This window comes from Neolamprologus brichardi, chromosome 18 (genome assembly GCF_056152115.1).
Source record: "Neolamprologus brichardi isolate AB-2024 chromosome 18, ASM5615211v1, whole genome shotgun sequence".
NCBI classification, from domain to species: domain Eukaryota; kingdom Metazoa; phylum Chordata; class Actinopteri; order Cichliformes; family Cichlidae; genus Neolamprologus; species Neolamprologus brichardi.
The window spans coordinates 20,680,469-20,701,473 of NC_142121.1; the positions used below are offsets into that span (position 1 = coordinate 20,680,469).

The 21,005-nt window shown below is 41.4% G+C and overlaps 1 protein-coding gene across 2 annotated transcripts in view; it reads left to right on the forward strand.

The window, feature by feature from the left end:
• The first annotated feature begins 661 nt into the window (after positions 1-661).
• Positions 662-21,005, forward strand: part of cdh2 (cadherin 2, type 1, N-cadherin (neuronal)) — a 61,930-nt gene continuing 41,586 nt past the window's right edge. For both annotated transcript variants that reach the window (XM_006786441.3, XM_087832505.1), the window contains exons 1-2: positions 662-1,017; positions 2,685-2,793. In XM_006786441.3, the coding sequence (XP_006786504.1) occupies positions 958-1,017; positions 2,685-2,793 (169 nt within the window). In that variant the 5' untranslated portion in view covers positions 662-957. The remainder of the gene's footprint in view (positions 1,018-2,684; positions 2,794-21,005) is intronic.

A 21,005-nucleotide genomic window follows, 5' to 3' on the forward strand; every position in this document is an offset into this window, starting at 1 on the left:
GATTCACACCCTAATCGCTGATAAATGATAATCCTTAGGATGTAACATGCAGCAAACAATATTTATCCGAGGGCTGGTGTGATCTGAATGTCACACCTAATGATTGGTAAAATCTGGGCTGTTTTTCATGCCAGCTGACAGACAGCTAACTGGTTTACTGATGCCCATGGCATTCAAAAAGCATTTTCTTTCTCAGAGGAGTCTAGAGCCAATGACCAAAGAGGTTGACTGGGAAACTATAAGGAAATACCAAAATGTTCCACTAAATGTGTGACAATCATCGGCTAAATAACTGTGATTTTTGGTTTGATACACTACTAAAACTTTTTAATACCTATGTATATGAAAACCATATACTGCGTTTGGAATCAGGACACTAATGTCCATTAGCAGTTTTGTAATCGTGTATCTTTTCAGGCTGGAAATGTAAACCTATAGTTATTTCTTCTACGTTTGAAAGCATACTTTCATTGGATGCATACTTTACCTATAAGACAGACAACAAGAACAACAGCAATAAAATGCCATGTCAATAGTCATTAGACGAGATAGCTAAAGAGAACCCGCTCCTTTCCAATAGTGAAATTGGCTGTGTCACCGGCAGGGAGAGACAGTGAGATGGGCGGTTTATAGACTAGTGGCCGGGGCTTTTCTCTTTTTTTTTCGTTTTCGTGTCGGACTGGATGGGAGGGCGCAGCAGCCTCAGTACCAGGCAGTGCTCTTCCCTCCGTCAGCTACGGGCTGGATAGATAGAGACAGAGGAGGAGGCTGCTACATGCTGCCGCCGCTCCTGCCGCTGCTCCTGCCTTTGTCGTAGAAGGATCTCTCTTTTTTTCTCCATCGAGGGCTGTACTTGAGTCAGCGGGATATTCTTTTTTTTTTTAATTTTTCAATTTCTTTTTTTTCTCCCTTTCTTTTCACGGATTCGGAGGGAATTAAGCATTCACGGGCGTCCAAATGTGTTCCTTACACGAGGGCAGCGGTCTGCTTCTGCTGCTGGTCTTGGCAGGACTGCAGGTAATGTACCGTGTAAAGCGGCTTCCAGCAGGAGTTACACCGGACAGTTTCGCAGCTTGTTTTCTTTAGTAGCGACGCTTTTAATGTTGAGTTTGGGGAACCCGGGCACGCTGCTTAGACCCTCCAGCGGCCACTTTACATTGCGTGCAGTTTGATAAAAACAGTACACAAAAATCCGCTGTAAAGTGGCTTTGACTTAAATGGCTTCTTTCTTTCTTTCTTTTCTTCTTTTTCAAGAGATGCTGCGTGCGCATTTTAGCCAAAAAGACAAAACAAAAAATAATCATTTAGATGATTTGCAATCATTTTGCAGGCTAATGTGTTCTCAGTTGGGCGATACAGGCCCACGTTAACCTAGTTATGACTTGGTTATATTTAGTTTGGTTTAATATTTATGTAGATTGCTGCAGCGTGTCCCTGTCCCCCCGGGCGAGTTAATTGCATCTGTGGTAGAAAAGAAAAGTCTTTAAGATTAACAATGAAAAGTAGCCGACTACATGTTATTGTGGTAATTTCACCTCAGTGATGGGATAATGATTGTTGTCCAGCCTTAAGGTTGGAACCCCTCTGTGTAATGGGGTGACTTGTGGAAATGTATTTATTCTCATTAGTCAGACACTTTGAGCAACAGGGAAAAAAGCAATCAGGCAGTTAAATGAAAGCTTTTTGGGATCTGAAAAAGCGGCAACTGTGATTTATATTAACATTTGTATCTAGAAATATACATCCCTTATATACCTCCCTTATTCTAACGTGCCAGACTTCCAGCTCTGCTCCTCCTCCTGCTCCCCCAACCCCTCCTCTCTGCGAGCATTTTCCATTTAAATTCCTCTGATTAAGAATGGCAAGTGGCACGGATACTCACAATGCTCTTTTTCAGCGGGGCTCCTCTCGTCTTACATTCTTTTGAGAGTGCACGCAAAGAAACAGGGCCAGGCCTCCCTTCCTAAGAGCTGTTAGTTGGCTACATTTGGGCATGCCTGGAGACCAGAGCATTTTTTTTCTTAATAAGTATACCTTGCGTGTGTTCTTCACAGTCGCTGTTTTCTTTGTTTCGCGCAAAACTCACTCTTTATGGAAACACAAGTGTCAGTGATTCACATAAGCTTTGTTTTCTTTCTTTACAACAGCCACATTACTCTCTAAATATCTTGTCCCCCCAACTATAGCTTTCTTCTTGAAATTAGGGGGGGGGATAAAAAGGAACATATTGACCAGTCACAACCTCGCAGAGTCTTTAGAAAAAGCTGTGGTTTGAGGGTGTTTATTCAGACATTCACACGTAAATGTTTATTCCCTCAACAGTGGATTGTTAGCATTTACTTTTTATTCCCTTGTTCCTGTACTTCAAAGTGAAGAGTGTTTGTCTAGAGTAGTGTGTTGATCAGAGGGGCTGGCCAAGAGTGTTGGCTATTACCCTGTGCCTGGGCCCCTACACAGAGACAAATGGAGCTTGTTCTTGCCTAGCCATGCTTTTTGGCTAATGCTTAACCCTTTTGGCCTCATTATCCTAATTGCGGTCCCTGCTCTAAAAACAACAGATGCTTTTGTACAACTGTAGGGACTTCAAAACGTGACCAAGGGGTTTCGGAGGCAACAGGAGTGCATTTCTGAAGGTTGATTTATGACATTGTTGCCCCTTTCCCACCCCCACCCCACTATTACAGATTGCAGCAGAGGGCAGGGGTGCCCCACCATGCAGGCCAGGCTTCTCTGAAGATGTGTACAAGGTTGTGGTGCCAGATATCACCGAGAAAGGACAGCCCCTTTTTAACGGTAAGTAGTGAAACATTCCTTGCCCTGTTATGTCTCTCCTTGAGGGTGCGAGTGTGTGCATGCATGCATATCAGTTGAGCGTGCTCACCTACTTCCATGTGGTACAATTCAGGGAGGAGCAGAACAAGCCTGACAGATTTAAACAATTAGCTTTAGTGCTGTTGTGTGGTATTGCAAGTCATGTAGTTTGCCTTGTAAACCAGCTTAAATGTGCCTCAGCTTTTTATGGCTCTTTTCCGCTTTGCTTGCATGGTGGTTTTTTTCTCATCTCAGAGCAAGTTGAAAACCAGGCACATTGTTAGCTGACTGCTGGGCAAACACTGTGGCTACATTAGTATTATTATTATTTTTTTTAGTTTAGCTTTTTAGCAACTAATATCTCTTGGATCAAAACTTGTTGAATCCAGTGAAGATATGACTCCTGTTGCAAAGCGTTGAAACCCAATTACTCACACATTCGAACACTTACACAACGTTAATCAAGCAAATAGTTTAGTTATTAAACATTCCCTGCCTTCCAATGAAGGGATGAATCATTTTCATTATCTTATGCCATTGCATTGCAATGTGTTGTCATAATTTATCATCACTTCTGTACAGATTTCAATCAAACTCGTCAAACACTCAAAAGTTCCTGCTACAATCATAGTGTTCTCAACTACAGGGTGACACTGCTAAGCCCACTCAATAGCAGTAATAACAGCAATTTAAATATCCTGGGGAATGTTTGTTACAGCAGTAGTCCTTCTTTGCTGAACACAGAAGTGGGTTTTATGTTTTTTTTTCCAGCATATAAACTGGTGCAAACAAGAAAGTAGCAGTTCATTACATTGCAGCAGGCATGACCAATACTGCTTCTTTGGAGTTTAATATTGGTGAAATGAGGATGCAGCTACTGTGAAATGGTACGCAGGTCTGGAGATGGTAATAAAAGTGGAATATATCACCGTTGCGCCATCAGAAGGGTTAGAGCCTTGAGGTCATTTGGACTAGTAAACATTCTCGATTTCACAGCGCGTGCCTAAAACTCGCACGCTGCTGTTGGTGTGAGTCTGTGGGGTGGAGGTGGCGGGGTAGCAGTGCCGAGGGAAGAAAGAAAGGAGCGAGGGAAGAGAGTGCTCCGATGGGTGGGTGCAGCTTTCACTGGGCTTTACCTTGTGCACAAGTTCCTGTTTGATCCAGCAGGTGATGGATTTCCCTCCGTTGGCTCGTGGATGAGCCGTGACTGGGGGTAATCAGGTTCTCTTTTGTTTGCCCCCACACTACCCCCCTTACCTCCTCTTTTCTCTGCCCTCCCCTCCCCCAGACACATTGCTGCTCTGTGGAGATTTCCTTGACAGAGTTGGGCACTCCTGTGTCATTGTAATGCAGCAGAGCTCAGCAGCGTGGGATGATGTTAATGAAACTGCATTCTCTAATGAAAATCTCCTGTGGCATGTTTTGAAAGACAAAGCCCCCACAGTGTGAAGAGTATTCCCAAAGTTTTACAACGTTGCTTTCACCATGCTGGTGTAGAATATTGCTTTTCACTAGCAAGCTTTTATTTTTTTTAACTAATGCTTCTTTAGCCACGCTGAGCAGGCTGACGCTTTATGTTTCCTCGCATTTCATTAACGTCGTCAATTGTGAGCCTGGAGGTTTTAAATAACGAATCGGAAAGACACTGGCTGAATTGTGGAGTAGCTGATTAACCAATGAAGGTTCATTTCAGTATGCAAAGTTTTCTCTTTAAGTTGTTGGTGAAGGGTCACCAGATGTCTGATGGTTTGATTAGCTTATTTGAAAGAGGATCTTCTGGAGTGGCCCATGTAATACTATCAGTGCATTGCGTCTGGTGTCAGTAACACGAGTCCTTTGATCATATGATTTTGCATTTGACCCCAGATGCATTAGACACCTCAGAGGTGAGTCGTCTGACATCTTTGTCCCATTTAATTGCAGCGTCGTCTTTGCCATTGAATGACAATACACATCCCGAGGCCTGTAAGAAACTGCTAACATTGTATGCACTAATTTAAAGACATCCTGTGGATTTAATGATAGGAACTGTGGCCAGCCAGTTAACAATGTGTATTTAGTAGTAAGCGTTAATCAGGTTTGTGTAAAGCAGACGTTAACTGTTTGCTAACCGTGTGAAAGCCCATTGATTTCCATTAGATTGGTAACAATTAATTGCATCAAAGTAACATGGCGGAGCAACACACATAAAAATCAGGGAGTACAACTATTCTTTTATTAGGATTCCTCTACAATGAGCCATTCAAGGGAGGCTGTGCTCATTGTTTGTAGATGCCAAACCAGATCAGGCATGGGCAGTTGGGCGCTATGTCTCCACTGGGCTGGATATGACCTTGCTTTTAGGCCGGAATATTTGCTTTGGCCTGATACTACCGAAGAGAAATGACCAAACATAGTTGTTTATTATCAGACCTTCACACACGTGAAGGCAGTGCTTCCCCCTTATCTAGTTTAGTTGTTTGACAAAGTGACTTTACTAAATTGCATTTAATTTCAGGTAGGTTGCGGCTGCGGGTGGTTTGCTCCTGGGTTTCTAATGGAATCCTTGCGGCTTTGGAGAGCTGACACACATTGTGCCGTTTTTTTTCTAGATGAAGCCTTTAAAGCAGGGTTGCAAAGCGAGTTTGTTGAAGCATTATTCAGCAGAGGTTTCCCTCCCTAAAAACTGGGTTAATGAAAAGCCCAAAAGCTTAATTGAGTTTAATACACTCTCTTATGCTGCTGTTCTGCTATCCCCACCCCCTCCCAACCTTCTATGCTGCTTTCATTTTTCTTTCCTCCACCCCTGAGCCCCGAGTTTCACTTATTTTCTTGACAATTATGGGAGCTCTGGTGATGAAAAAGAAGTATGTTTATAGTCAGCTTTGGCCTTGGTTCAAGTGCTTTTAATGTGCTGGTGTCAAGAGGGCCCAGTTGGCTGGCTGGCTCCACGCATGACTTGGAGGATGGATTTACAGTTGACCGGTTTAATGAAGGGATTGAAAAAAGCAGCATCAATATCAGCAAGTAGAATACATCAGGCAAATGTTTCCAGGCTAAATATATCTCAGAATTTGTAGTAAATGTATTATTATGAATAATTGCACCTCTTTGCTATGTTTGCAAACCTTTTAGACAAACCGATTTTACTCTTTTGGCAGAAGAACAAATCTGTTTGGAAATTCTAAGATTCTGAACCAGATGAACCCAGTATGTTGGTTTTTCTGTCTCTCTGCTCTGTGTTAACATTCTAATACAGCCGGGGCCACTCATATGTGTTCAAGGGGCCCCAGTGTTTGGTGAGACATGACCCTGCTCGACCTGCTCTGTAAACTGGACCTAGTGCTCAGCAACACACTCAACCTTTCTGCCTAGCCTCAAATTGGGAATGAGGTTGTCGGGGGTTTCCTGATGAAGTATAGATAAATGGAATACCAGCCAAAAAGGTCCTGACCCATCACCGGGGGAGGCCGCAAATGCATAGCACTTCTACCTTATGTTATTCTGACCTGCAGAGATGATCATTCATCACTTAGAGAGACAAACGCAAATTTAAAACCTAGGGTTTTTGAGATGTATGCAAGTTTCTAAGCATTTGCCCTCCAGCAGCATGATGGACAGTAGGTAACTATTATGGTTTTTGTTGAGTGGACCGAGAGTTGTATGGATCTGCCTTTGGAAAAATCTATAGAGCTCTTTTGTTTGTTGAAATATTTACTGATAACTCCGAAAAACAGGAGAAACAGGATATTTACTGAGCTGTTGAGTATCTGTTTTTGGGATGTGTGAGATAGATATATTTTTTTAAAACTCTGTGGCAGCACTTGGCATTTTAATTGCAAAAAATGACTTTATTGATATTCATATTCATTTTCGAGATGAGATCCATAGGCACAGAGTAACTACCATGCAGTAGATGGGAAAATTAGGAGCACTACGAGGAGACGCTCGTCCTTTTTATTATATTTCCTTTGTATTTCATGTATTTTCTTTGTCGCTGCGGAACAACGGGACCATGGCCATCTTTCTCTTTTTACCTCCCTCCATTTTTTTTAAGCTAAGGCAGCACTTTCACTATAACTTTGTTCAAAAGAGCAGTCCGCTGCCCCCGACTCCCTCTTTTTTTTTCTCAAAGTGAATCAATGAATTCAGGGTCTTTGTTTGCTGAGATCAATATGTTGTAATGAAGGCTGCGCTCCAATTCCCAGCTAAAGAATCACTGTCGGGTTCGGGTTGAATTTGTTTTATTCTTTATTGTTATCAGCCTGCATACATTTGCTTTCATCTGACTTCACTCTACCTTTTCTTTCCTGGGAGCAGCGTGGCCTAGATAACCACCACATATTGTGACGACAGATTGAATCTTGGCAGCAAATGGTTTTGGAGAGTAACCTCTTGTAAGTTGCCTGCAATATAACAGGGAAACAGAGTGACTGGAGTGCCATTGGTAATAACATTGCAGTCATTTGTCAGAACATTATAGCTCCATTGCAATCCTAAGGCTATACTGTAACAGTGAAATACTAGTAATGTTAGCGTATGAAAGCAAATACACCTATTTGTAGCTAAATTGTGTGCGCTTTCTGAGCCTGCTGTGCGGCATGATTTTATAGGATGCATTTTATTGGTATCTGAACTTAGCTGAAGTTTTTCTCCGAATTAAAGCTAGTAGCAAATTAATGCTCCATATTTGGAGGCAAATGGGTAACTTACACAGACACTGGCTTGAAGCTTCTTATCGCCTCAGTTCATGTCCCTCTTATCAGTTAAAGGCCCTGCCCTCTACAATGGGCACCTAACAGCGTACCACTGACACTTGGAAGTAGTTAAGTTGCCCTTCTGTCATGCCTGTGTGTGTGCGTAGGAAGTTCGACCTTGGCATATAATTAGCTTGTTCTGCCCAGAGAGGTCTCGGTGGAGGTGGAGGTGACGAAGTATAATGGTGACTGAAGCTTCTATAACCAGCTAGGTTTAAAGGCTCTGTTAACATAAGATTTGACAGAAAATCGGCTGTCAGGCCGTGCTGTATAATTTTGACCGTGACTGGTGTGTCGTAAATGGTCATTTGCCTCTCGCATAGTGTACACGTGGAACTCAATTTGCCAAATCACAATTTTAATGTCTGTTTTCAAAGCGCAGTGATTGAAGATGGATTTGAGGAGCAGGGATTTCACAGTAAAATTCCTTCACGCGATCATATGAAGGTTAAGGGAGTTTATGAGTTTTTATCTTGCCCCGTTTGCAGTTGGTAGTGACATGAAAAAGATCTGGAACATTCCTAGTTATTGTAATTACGAATGCCTGGCGCAGTGGTTCTGATATGTTTTATTTAATGTGATGAACACCCAGAACGTGCAATAGATGACCCCGCCGTGTAATGAGGCCATGTATAAATAGCTGTATTGACCTGACTTTCTGCATATATGTCTCTATATAACTGGGCTAGTATTATTTTTCATAAGTGAAATGCTAGAACCAGTGTGGAAAAAAAAGAAAATGCCAGCTTGCACCTAGAAGACAATACATCATCACTTTGGAGTGAATTGTTTTCTTTTCTAGGGTCTGATTTGTGGATTTCAGCGTCATTTTTCTTCTGTGGGAGAGCCTTTTTTTTGGCTGGTAGAGCAAACAACTCCACGTCTCTTTCACAGATTCTGTCTCTACAGAGAAAGCGCTCTTTGTAGTGTTTCTCCAGCTGTTTATTGTGCAATAACCCTGTTCGATTTTGCCCACAGTTTCTGTCTGTGCTGTGCTTGTTTTTCTCATTATGTTAAGCTACATGAGTGCACGGAGGACTCTGTCCTCACGTTTACGCTGGCAGGCATGTGAAAGGAAGCCCCTCCCACTAACCCCCGCTGCTTCTCACTCTTGTTAAATCTTTTGTTCGTAAGGCGTTACATGTAACTCCAGCCTTTTTTGCTTTCCACCAGAAAAGTAGGCATTCACTTACTGCTCAGGTGTAAAAGTCGTCGGCATTACCTGTCTTGCATAGCTACGAACGACAGACAGTGGGCAGACAATGCAGTCTTTGAGCGCAGGGTCAAACCAGGAAGCTAATACTCGAATGAATATATTAATGAGATAGTTTGTGCAAAATAAAGACTGAACAAGCCTTGTCTTTAGCCTTTTTTATGTATGCAAGTGACACACATATCTCACATATTTCAAGCCTCAAAATCAAGAGACTACAAGAATTGGCTTTGTATTATTCCTCTGACAAAAGCAAACAAGTGAAATTTGAAGCATGGATAGATTAATTGACCCACATACTGTCGCCGTGTTCACAAAGGCCCAGTATCCTGCTTAGGAAGAGGCCAGTCCAACTATTGTGTTCTGCTGCAAGCTGAAATTTCAATGCACCAGCATTTTTCTGGACACTAGCCTCTTATGACTTGCTAGGTTGTATCTTGTGACATTCTCCATGTTTGATCCAGTCCTCTATCACCTCCACCACTCGCCTGTTTTCCCTTCCCCCTCTGCGTCATGATGAGTGCTTTAAGATGGAGGAACTCCCCTGGCTCTATATAATGATTGATGTGCCTTAATTGGGTAATGCAAGGACAGTACTGCATTTAGTCCTTTTACTTTGTTTTTTTCTTTCTTTCTTGGTTGCAGTGACCTTGGTGTGTTCTTGGTTGAATACATATATATTATATATACATATATATATGCAAACTAGGTCCTAAAGCTTTCAGTTTAATATTGATTTGGACTGGCGATTGTAAATATTTCTTTACATTCTCTCCCCACAAACTGTTGGCTCATCATATGTAGCCCACAGTATTACTCGTCTCAAGTGATCTACTGTTACCAGGCCTTGCTGACACCAGTGTCTGCCAACCCCAGGGATATCATGATTGACCTACAGCAATTTCTTGCCTCCATTTGAGCATGCACTATAGCAGTAAGCAACATATCACTTTGCGGTCTGTGTTGTCTAAGTTTATATTAGCTCTGTCGATATTTACTAAGACGTTAAAGATCTCGGAGAATGTCACCGTTTCCCCCCCAGTTGCACTGCCTCCTCAGCAGAACAGGGTCTGCAAGGGTAATGTTTTTATTTTTTTTTCTAATTGGTTATGCAAACTGCAGGTCTGATAGTTCAAAGCATGTTTAACCAAGATATATGGTGCTTAGGTACGTAAGAACAAAGAACAGGCATGTTTGAATTTGATTTTGATTGGTATCGCTCTTGTTATGAATGTACCTTTTCTGACATTTGTGTGTTTCCTTGCTTTTGTTCTTCCTATTCTTTGTGAATTGAACAGCATTTGCTAGAAAACGTAAGCTAGCTATACAGTCAAGTAGCTACATTAGCAAAGCTTTGCTAGAAGTGGCTGTAAGATTTCTGAGATATAAATGTTACCACAAAACTTACTTATACTTTCATATGAGATCTTAGCTAACAGTGGTGTGGTTTGCACGGAAGAAAACTTGAACAAGGGAAGCTATATAACTCCTTGTTACAATGCAATGCCATACTCTTTGGATGCTGCGTGATTGGAGCTGGTTTCCTCCCACAACAGGACACTGACCCAAAGCAGAGCTTCAAACTTTGCAAAAACTAAAGTTTTAACAAAAGTAGCAGTCAGTTGTACATTGCCTGTAACAATGGCAGATCTCAAATTAATATTAATGAGATATGTTTTGCAAATGTGCAAAATAACGAACAGAGCAAGCCCTGTCTTTAGCCTTTTTATGTATGCAAGTGACACACACAGGTCACACATAGTTTAACCCAGATTTGAACCCCATTTTAAGCAGAGTGCACGAACTGGCGTAATGTATATTTTTTTCACAATACAAGTGAGATTTGAAGCAGAGGTATGTTAATCTGCATGAGTTCAAATCAGCTTTTAAGAATCTATCCATCCCCAGGCGGACTTGGTGATGGGTGTTTAACAAGATTCAGGTGAAATGTGTCTAAACAGGCAGAATTTGCAAGTCCTGCAAGCCTTTGACTTCTGCATTATTCTTCAAGATATTCAAATACAAAAAGCAAAAATATATTTTAGGTGAAACTTAAAACTTCTATTCAGCTACCCTAAAAACAACAACAGCATTGTGATGTAAATTATAGGGCATATTACACATGTCTGCCTATTCTCACCTGTCAAAGCAGCTCAGGTATTGTCACTATTTTAATGGCCACTTTCTTCCAAGTACTGGGCCATGCTTAGTGTCCTTAGTTCTTCCGTACTTGTTCATTTTCTTTATGGCTTTATATCATTTTATCCTGGGCAGATAGAATCTGCCTGTGTCAGAGAGCTGGCAGAAGCTGCCCATTAGATCTGCATGAGCACTAATATTAAAATCAATATTTACATTCCTAACTTTGAAATCTTATTCTGCATGTCAGTGGTTTTTTTTCTTTGTTTAAATTAGCAGGAAACCTGTTGGCACACTTGTCTAGATTCCAAGATGGTGGTGGTGGACAAAAACACATAGCTGGAAGAAGAAAATCATAGCTGCACTAGTGGAAGGTGAGATCAGATAATTTGCCCAATGCCACGAAGCAGTCAAGGCCATGAAACTACTATGAAATCCCAGCTGTTTCCATAGTTTAGTCTCTTGACGCCTGGAGCAGAAAAAGTAGTCTTAACAAAAGCCTTCGGGTCAGACGTTAGGCTGGTGCTGTGCTTTACAGCGTGCAGGTGCTGCTGTTTTCTGGTCACTCATACTGATCTTTTTTAGCCAAGGGAAATGCATGGCAAATACAGTGTATCTGTTTTCCCATACAGGGTGTTGTGTGATTCAAGGTTAAAAAAAAAACAACTCAATAAGGCCTTAAAGAAGTTTCAGAAATCACTCTGTACGCTGTGAATGTGGCTTCGAAAAAGTCAGAATTGGTCGAGGGACTTGCACATCTCTGCTCTTTATCTTTACCCCTTTGTGTATATTTCTAAAGATCAGAAAGTAATGAGTTGAACTATTGCTCAATAAAATTGACGAACTGAACATTCATTGAAAACACAATAGAAGCCCCTCAATAGCTTTTTAGATAGAGTACCAGAAGTTGTTACACTTTGTATGGCCTGGATTTGCTGAACAACATCCCACCTACCTTCCATCTGATTTCTCACAAATAGAATATGCTCGGTCTTACTGTATATAGGTCCTGTGTCAGTTCTTCGCTGTCACACTAAGTGATCTAAATGTTGTGACCTTTGAAGGAGATAAGCTTCCTTTGGCTGACTTGAAGAGTTTGGAATAACACCTTGAACCATTAATTCGCGGCACTGCTAACCATACGAGGGCTATGAGCCAAGGTTATTGACCTTTCACGCCTGTCACTAGTGATAGAGGGACCCACACCCAGAAGGGAAAATAAAATGTGCTTATTAAGGAGCCGAGCTTTGTATCAAACCGAGGGGGCAGCTTTATTCTCCAGATTTTTTTTATTACTTTTTTTGCTTTCATTTAAATCATTACTGTGTTTTTTTAACAGTGTTTCACCAATTGTTTTCAAATAAATTAGACAGCGAGAGCACATACAGCTAGAATTACACAAAATCACAGTGCTTCTATGAATATTTCTGGGAGAGATCGGGGTATGTAATGTGCAGACTCCATGGAGGATTAAAACTTGGAGCACAAAACACATTACAGCAGCCAATCTTAAACTGAGGTCATTATTATCTGATGGATTCAGAGCCACTTGCGAGCCTTTCTGCAAAGATAATTTGAAGGACCTTGGAGTTTTATTTCAATCACAAATCTTTCTTCTTTGTTTTTTTGTTTTTTGTCTTCACAATTCTTGCTTATGCTTTATTGTGGCTGAAAGACAATGGGGTAATCTAACAGGCAGAAAAACCATTTGAATAAAATGAAGCATGTAAAGAATGTTTGTGTGGACTGTGGTGAACCAGAGCTGTGAATAGAGAAGATTGAGTACATGTTATTTCAGCCCTGTCCTCCCTCTGAGCTCCCAGCCTGTAAAATCTTGGGGGAGGGATGCATTTATATTGGATCAACATGCTATGATGTTATTTTGTTTTACAGCCCCGCTGGTTTTGTGTTCATAATCATACCTGTTACCTTACGGGATTCAACTAAAACCGGTTTTATAGTGTGGAGAAGCTCTGTGATGCATTGTTTGTATATAGGTCTGCAATTACATCCCAGGGGAAAAGGAAATAGATAAAAACAAGAGACTTGTCCCATAAATGTATTTTAGTTATTAGACAACTTTCTCAGTGCGGTTTAAAATAAGGGCAATTTTAATATCGTGCATTTGTTTCGTTCACATATGTACCTCAGATATTGCGTGCGTGCTGCACTATAGTCCAATTTAGAGAATCAGTAAAATTATGCTACTTGCGCCATCCTCCAAGGAGGGCTGATATTTTTTCAAGTGTTTGTTTGTTTGTAGGAAGATAGATATAGGTTGAGGTAAAGGGACTAATGCATGAGAATTGCGTGCTTGAGCGTGCTGTCGGTGAGTGCAGTGCCTACTTATGCGTTACGCTGGTGGGGCTTGTTTTTGTGCTTAAATGGACTGTTTATCAAAATGTACAGTATAAAACTGGAAAAAAAATATTATCTTGGCCTGTGGGTAGCAGGGGTGGGTATGAGTGGGAGTGTGTATTTTGGACCTGAAAAGCTCCATATCGCAAGAGCTTATACGTCGAGCTGGTGCTGCAGACAAGTGGGTGGCAGCTGATGGAAAAACATGCACTTAGGGTATGATCACACTGTAGCTAAGCATGGCTGTCACCTAAATCTCAGGTTCACACACAGTTCAGTTACAAAAGAGGAGGAGCACAAAATGCTGGAAATGAAAAAGTAAAGCCCCAAAAAATATATCTGGCTGAATTTCAGCGTGTATTTATTTGAAATTTACAATGTGTGTTGAAAACACAGTGGCGAGAGAGTTTTGCAACATCACTCATAACCTTTTTACTTTCTCCTCATTTCTCTTGGAGGTGTGAGTTGCCTGTGCCCTTTCAGTCGCAGATACAGATATAGAGACGGGAATAAGCTGTAACATCCTAACATTTTCAATCCAGACGGCGTCTTTGCACAGGGGCCGCCTCAGAATGTGGGACATTTTGCAGTCTGTGACCGATTGCAGCACTTCTTTAAAGCATTTCTTCTTTAGAGCATTTCTTTAAAAAAAAAAAAAGCCATGAAATTTGTCAGAAAGAAGAGTCAGTACTGTGCAAAAGTCTTGAGCCACCCCTCATTTCTTTATATTTTACTTCTGATGTTTTAAAGTGGTTCTGAATAAGCATTTCTCAAGGTTTTCTCAAAGTCTTTTACATTTGGGTTTATTCAACTTTGGCTGCTGTTTCACTCATTTTCAGTCCAATCCTTTTACCTAACCTTTTTCAGATGACTGTTTTTTTAATTGTCCAGTTACTTAATACTGGATCGTTCATGGAAAAACAAAAGCCAGCAGCCTGTCACAGTATCTGATATTCATGTCCGTAAGAAATAGGAAAAATACAGCAAAGACCTGACACAGGACCTGAAAGATGCATTTGACCATTTAGTTACCCCCCACTTGCTCTTCACAGATTGTCTTAGTGAAAGAGTGGCTTACAAGAAGCTATTTCTAAGTAAGTGAAAGAGGAACAAAAAGGCTAAAGTATGCCAAATGGCACAAAAGCTGGGCTGAAAATTAGTGGCAACAGGTCTTATGAAAGTTTTTGGTTTAAATTGCCGTCAGTATGTACGAAGCAGGTCAAGAGAGAGGTACAACAGCGGGAGGTACAATCTTCTGTAAAACACGGCGTTGGAGATCTTGTCAAAACTGACGAATTATGAATGCAGAAAAGTACAGCGAGATTTTGATCCGCCATTCAGTACCACCTGGAAAGCGTCTGATTGGCTTCACTTTTCCGCATGACAATAATCCCAAATGCACTTCCAATGCAGTAAAGGCATAGCTGGATAGAAAAACCCACAATGGACCTCAGCGTTATTGAAGCAGTGTGGGGTCAACCTAACAAAGAACAGAACAAAAGGCAGCCAACATCCAGAGAAGAGCTCTTTGAATGTCATTCAGGAAGTTCGGAAAACTAGTCCCAAAGACTACTTAAGGAAAAAACAAAAGAGGTGCTTAAGATCAAGCTTGTGTTGAAGTAAAAAGGTGACCATACCAAACATTGACTTTCAAGCTCTGTAGATTTGTACACGCGCTGTTTTTGTTTTGTTTTTATGTTTTTTTTTCTCAGTAAATTGCAGCACCTATCTGACTTCAGACTTTTGCCCTGTATTGTAAATAATGTCGCTTTAATAAAATGAAAGCGATGTTTATTTGAACTATGCAGCCCTTGCGCTTTTGGCCGTTTGTAACCTTTTAACTTATCATGTTCTGCTCTCATGGAGTTTGCCATTTCTAATCTCGGTTGGCGGTTGATAGGGCTGTCAGTCAGAAACACACAGTCCGAACACTAGCTGGCCACCTTAGTCCATTTGTCATTATTAGTGTTTGAGTCAGGTTTTTACCGGAAATGAGAAATTAGCATTCACTCACATCACTCCTTTGTGGAGCAATGATGGTGAGGTGATTTTGCAAAAACACTGTTCCACTGATTATCCTTTCAAAGAGTAAACAAAGAACTTTTTTTAAACAACAGACAGCTGTTGATGATTTATCAAGAGCATAGAACATCAGGTTGACATGGCATATTAAGTCAGTACTTAGTGTTTGTTTAAAGCGGCTGTCTCCTTTCCCGCCCTTCTCCTCACAGGACACACACACACACACAGCTTGTCTTTTAAAGGAGATCTTATTGGATAAATAGCGGAAAAACAACTGCGGTGAACCCGTTTGAATGTTTCCCCTCTGTCCTACCAAGAATGTGTTGTCTTGGAGAGCTGAGGTCAGACACACAAACAAGGCTTTGTTCTGCATTTACCAGGCTTATTCTGTGCAGAGTGACTGTAGTGGGCGACACTGGCACACATTGTTCATTATGCATCCGCTGAATGATTGGGTAGTTAATTGGAGGAGAATATTTATTTATGAGTGTCAGTGCTGTGTATTAGTTTTATTTAATTTTGACTGTCAACACAGTGGCAAACATCTTCGGAATTACAATATATTGAAGTTTTGCACTCTGAGGCTTTTCCATAGACCAAAAAAAAAAAGCATTCAATTAAATGCACTTATGTTTATCAGAATTTAGACTGTGCATATAGTGCATGCAAGAATGCAGCTGCTATTAGGATATGAGAATTTAGATGTTTTATTTAGAGTGATGCCGTTTCTAAAGGAGAGCTGCATAAATGAATTGCCTGACGATGTCAGCAAATCACGGTGTTATAAAGAAGATTCGTACAAATTTCAGCAACACTTAGTCTCACAGCAACAGTGTGGCTGGTGTTGCTTTTTTACAGACAGAAAGACTAACAACCAAAGCATCTTTGTAGGTATTTAAAAACATCTATGAATCCCGGTCACAGAAAGCGTCCAGCCTTTGTGTCGCCTAAACCCTGGGTTTCATTTATACGTCCTTCATTTATACGATTTGTGTTGATTTGTATCTGTTTGAAACAAGGCAGTTGAGACACAGGTGGCATGCATTGATGTTAGTTTTTTCATTTCATATCAATGTCCATTTCACTGCTATCCACTTCTAGCAGATCCATTGCTAGCATGCCCCACAGGTGAAAACGGTGGTTCCTTAGTTGCTTATCATGCCCTCTACCAGACCAACAAGGGGTCTGAGCATGTGTATACATGCGCCTGTGCACCACCGTTAAATTCCATTCTGTGCTGGCTAAGTGGGGATTGGCATTTTCTCTGCCCGTCAGAGGTGGGTTTCATCTGCTGGAAAACGTGACAGCTGGGCAGAATTATTTCACTCTTCCCATATCAGAAAGAGAGACAGAAATGAGGAGAGTCACGCAGAGAGTGGGGTAGCCACAGTTTCCTGGCTGCGGCTTGAAACGTGGCAAACGTTGGCACATGTGGTATGAGTTAGCGCTAACATAACAGTTTTTTTAAGAGTGGCCTCAAACATAAAAGATGCGGAGCCAACTTCTGTTTTCTTTCGTTTGTCGTGATGCTCTAAACAGTGAGAAGTAATGGGAGGAAGGGTATAAGAAAAGTAATTTATGTGCGGACTAGAAGCATGCGATGAGCCCTCCCTTTGGGATTAATGGGAGTCTCTGTCTCTGTTCACAGGAAATATGAAAGGCCCTTTGTTGGTAAAGGGCTTGCTGCTGCCAGCAAATAACTACCCCCTGTCATATCAAAAAATCCCCCAACCTCTAAATTCATTGCGTCCTCTGCTGCTCATCCTTCACCCCCTTTTCTTTCTATAAGCCAATGCTGTTTTCTGTCAAAGTCGCTCATTTATGATTCTACTCTGCGCCTGCTGTACGGAGGCCAGTGAGACACAAGCTCGCATTGTTAGTATTCACTGTCACTTCCAGGGTTCCGGCCATTGGGTGAGCAGGGCGAAGAGTAGGAGCAATAGTCCTGTACAGGTGGTGATTTATACTTTCACCTGTGACACCCATGTTCACCCCTTTGTCTGTCCTTTTTCTGCCTGTGTTTAATTTCAGGACGCGCTATCTTATCAGGCAGGGAATAGCTGGTTTGCCGTGACCGTGCTGGTGGTAATGGTTTATTTTTAGTGGCGGTGCCGGTGAGTGTCGGTGTGTGTGTGTGTGTGTGTGGTGGTGACTAAGAACACCTCCTTAGGCTGGTCTAAATTAAGAGTGGCCTATCAGTGAGGGGAAATGACTGTTTGCCACTAGACTGGCAGTGTGTCTTTCATCAGGTCACACATTGGTCTCCTCACACCTGCGGCTCAGGACAGGAGGGTGAAAGGCTGTTGGCAGGTGTTAATTGCTAAAAGAAATAAGACAGTGGAAAACGAGGCTTGATGCTGTTTGTGTTTTTGCCATAATTTTGGTTTTTCACCAAGTTGATATTTCACATGTATCATTTCTGTTTTTGCATCTACTCTGGATGACTAAAGAATCTGACCAGCATTTTTTTCTGTTATTTGCTTGCATTTCATTAATTTTCTCTGGTCCTTACAAAAAATCCCTCATTGTTTCAGAGTTTACTACAACTCATTTACCCCCCAACTTTTCATTAAGCTCTTGGCTCACTGTGTATTGTATACACTGCACTTTTTTATATCAAAAAATCTTTTTTCCTTCCACTAAAAACTCTTGCCTTTAAAAAGTTAGTTATTTAAAGCTTTCTGTCATACTCTCGGCAAAGTCTGCCTCAGCATTTAATAAAAAGCGCATAATCTATTGGCTCCATATTGACTTCCCCAGGCTGACTCCAATGGATTTGACATGGATAACATGGTTGTGTTTGTAACGAAAGGGAGGGGAGGGGATTTAATAAAAACAGGAGACCCCCAACTGAAAAAAAGGACGCAGGCAGAGTGAAATAAGAAGAGAGGAACTTAAATTAAGAGGGCTCAACTTGGCAAAAGCCACAGGTTGTTTGGGGCAACTGAAATGGTGCTGTGCAAGCTGCCTCTCTCACACCCTCCCTTCCTGAAAGCTAACATTCAGGCATTCATCAGGACTGAATATGAGCCTGACATTAAAAGACTGAAAGAAAATGTACGCACTGAACGTCTTCCCTATAAGTGATTTATAACTGACTCATCTAATTCTCTTCATGGAGTGTAGATCGTCAATGAGCTTCATTGTTTGATGTTATTCAATGCTTTAATTGTAATACTGGGGACGCCATTCATTTGTTTAATTTACTAGACTGGGTGCTGATGGCTGTGCTGGCATAGTAGGAGGGAGTTTAATGGCCATCTTCTGGAAAGGATAAGGCTTATTAGGTCTGATGGGCCTCCTGTCTCATGTAACCTAATGTGGTCATGATAGACAGAGGATTCTGGGTTTGGATGCATTGGAACTATAAATCGAAGCATATTCCCAGACTCTGGACTTTGTAATTGCCCATTAAGGGCCATGTTTGTAGATGGAGGGGCCAGATGTCCCTGATGTGGCTGAAGGTCCAACGTGTGCTTTGAGGCAGCGTGCAGTTAAAGCGACGAGGAGCATGGACTGGACATTACCCCCTCATTAAAATGACCCATTCTCTGCAAGCAGGCTCATAAAAAACCCTTTAATGTTCTTAACAGAGGAGCTTCACAATTTGCCCACAATTCCACAGCCGTAAAAGAGGAGGAATTGAATTCCATACAAATTCTCTGCTGTCTTAGCTCACAGCACCAGCTGTCTGTCCATGTTTAAATCTAACCCATGGGCGCCACTCCCTCTCAGTTTAGTGTGTTCCATATGCTACATGGATCTTAAAAGCTCAGCTCCCACTGGTCTATTTGAGCAGAAGACTCTGACTGGATTGAAAGAGACATTTGCAAGGACAACATCAGACGTTTTAGTATTTCATGGAAGAAAACAAACGATCCCGGTGATGATAACCTGATGGATTTGTGGTACAAAAAGGAGGCTTCTCATATTACCACTCGCATCATTTGTCCATTATTCTCTCTTTCTTAGTAAATATATGCAAATGTGTACTTGGTTCTGTGAAACCATGTCATGAGATGGATGGTAATTTAATTTACTCCAGGCGCACAGTCAGGCATAGTGTTAGTGTCATATTGTTCATGCACGACAACATCAAACCCCCGCTTTAGACAATAAACTGGCACGATTTGAGGCGACTCCCAAACGTTAGTTAGCATTGTATATTTTTAGCAATGACAATATGGCTCAAAGTAAATACTGAAGTATGTTTATTTGTTTTAGAGCTTCTGCATATATCTGGATCAATATGCAATACTGCTAACAAGGATCTCAAACAAGGATTAGCCTATGCTCACTTAATAATTAATGGACTAATTATATTCAAACTTTTATTGAACATTATGTAGTTTTTGAAAGCTGAGTGCAAATCCATGCCGCACGTAAATAAAGTAAAATTTCTACTTTTGTTCGTATTGCGATGAGAATAAAAATGTGATTTGTTGTAAGCGCTAATGAAATCCTAACTCTGGTTTTTGTTTGGCCTATAAAACGCACTTCACAGCTGCCATTGATCTTCAAGGGGTGGGGGTGAGGGGATCTATGATGCCGATGACCTCCTAATGTGGATTCCAGTGAGGTCAAAAGGCAAATGTTTGTGCTTACAGGTCTTCCCGTTATCCCGGGTTGCTACAGCTGTCACGTTAACCTCCTTTCGCATAAAAACACCAGCTCGAAACGCAACACATTATCTTCAAACATCGCAGCTGCTGACACTTTAACGCGTCTGCTGTTATTTTGACAGAAGTCACGATATTTAATTGTTAGGTTTCCGAAGCAGCCGCCCTCAGACTAACTCAGCTGTAGCTGTTGAGGATGAAATCGTATTTCTAGCTCTTATAACGGCGTGCGCTAACGACAGTGCTGAATGAACATACATTTTTAGGTGGATTGTGTTCTGGAGAAAGTCAATTCTCCGCTATGCTTGTTTAGTGTGCAACAATCCCCCACTCACCATGTCTATAATTTAATTGTTTTCTTTCAGTGGAATGTTAGCCTTGCCTGTATGCTGGCTATAATGAGTGCCAATGGAAATCTTATTTACACTAGCTGGTTTAAAAAGTGTTGGCCAGCACAGTGGAAAGTGTCTGCTCTTTTTCTGATGGATGGGTCTTTTAATGTGACAGCTGAAAGAAGCCCTGCAGTTTCTGAAATGGGCCAGGATACAATAAAACATCTACAAGCAGAGGACTACTTTTACCCCCTCCTCTTTCTCTTTGCTTCACAATGCCTTTGTAGCACATCTTGCTGTCTTGTTCCCTCTGCTCTTCTTGTTTGGCCAAAAAGTAATATGCAATGGACTGCTTCAGGTTACAATGCAGCATGTAAGATACTTTTCAAATGGTTAATATAAGGGGTTATAGTAGAGAGCTGAAGGAACGCAGCGCCGAGGGAGGAGCTACTTTCCCCTTTGCTGCTAGGCTCAAAGCATTCAGCTCCTGCCCATTGTGTGTTCTTCCTGAAAGGGATTTGTTATGGGGGTGATCTTTGACCTCTCTACACCCACATTATGTAAATGAGTGCACAAATGAGAGAGGTGATACTATTAGATTTCTACAAACACAAGGAGCGTTAGTGCGTTAGTGCTTTTTGTGAGTTTGCTGATAAGCCAGATAGTTGCTTGCATGTTAAAGTAGTTATTATACATTTGTCACTGTATTTCTGCAGGGCTTTTGTTTTGTTTTTTTTTGGTAAAAATCGCTGGACAAAAAGCCCCTCAAGCTGTG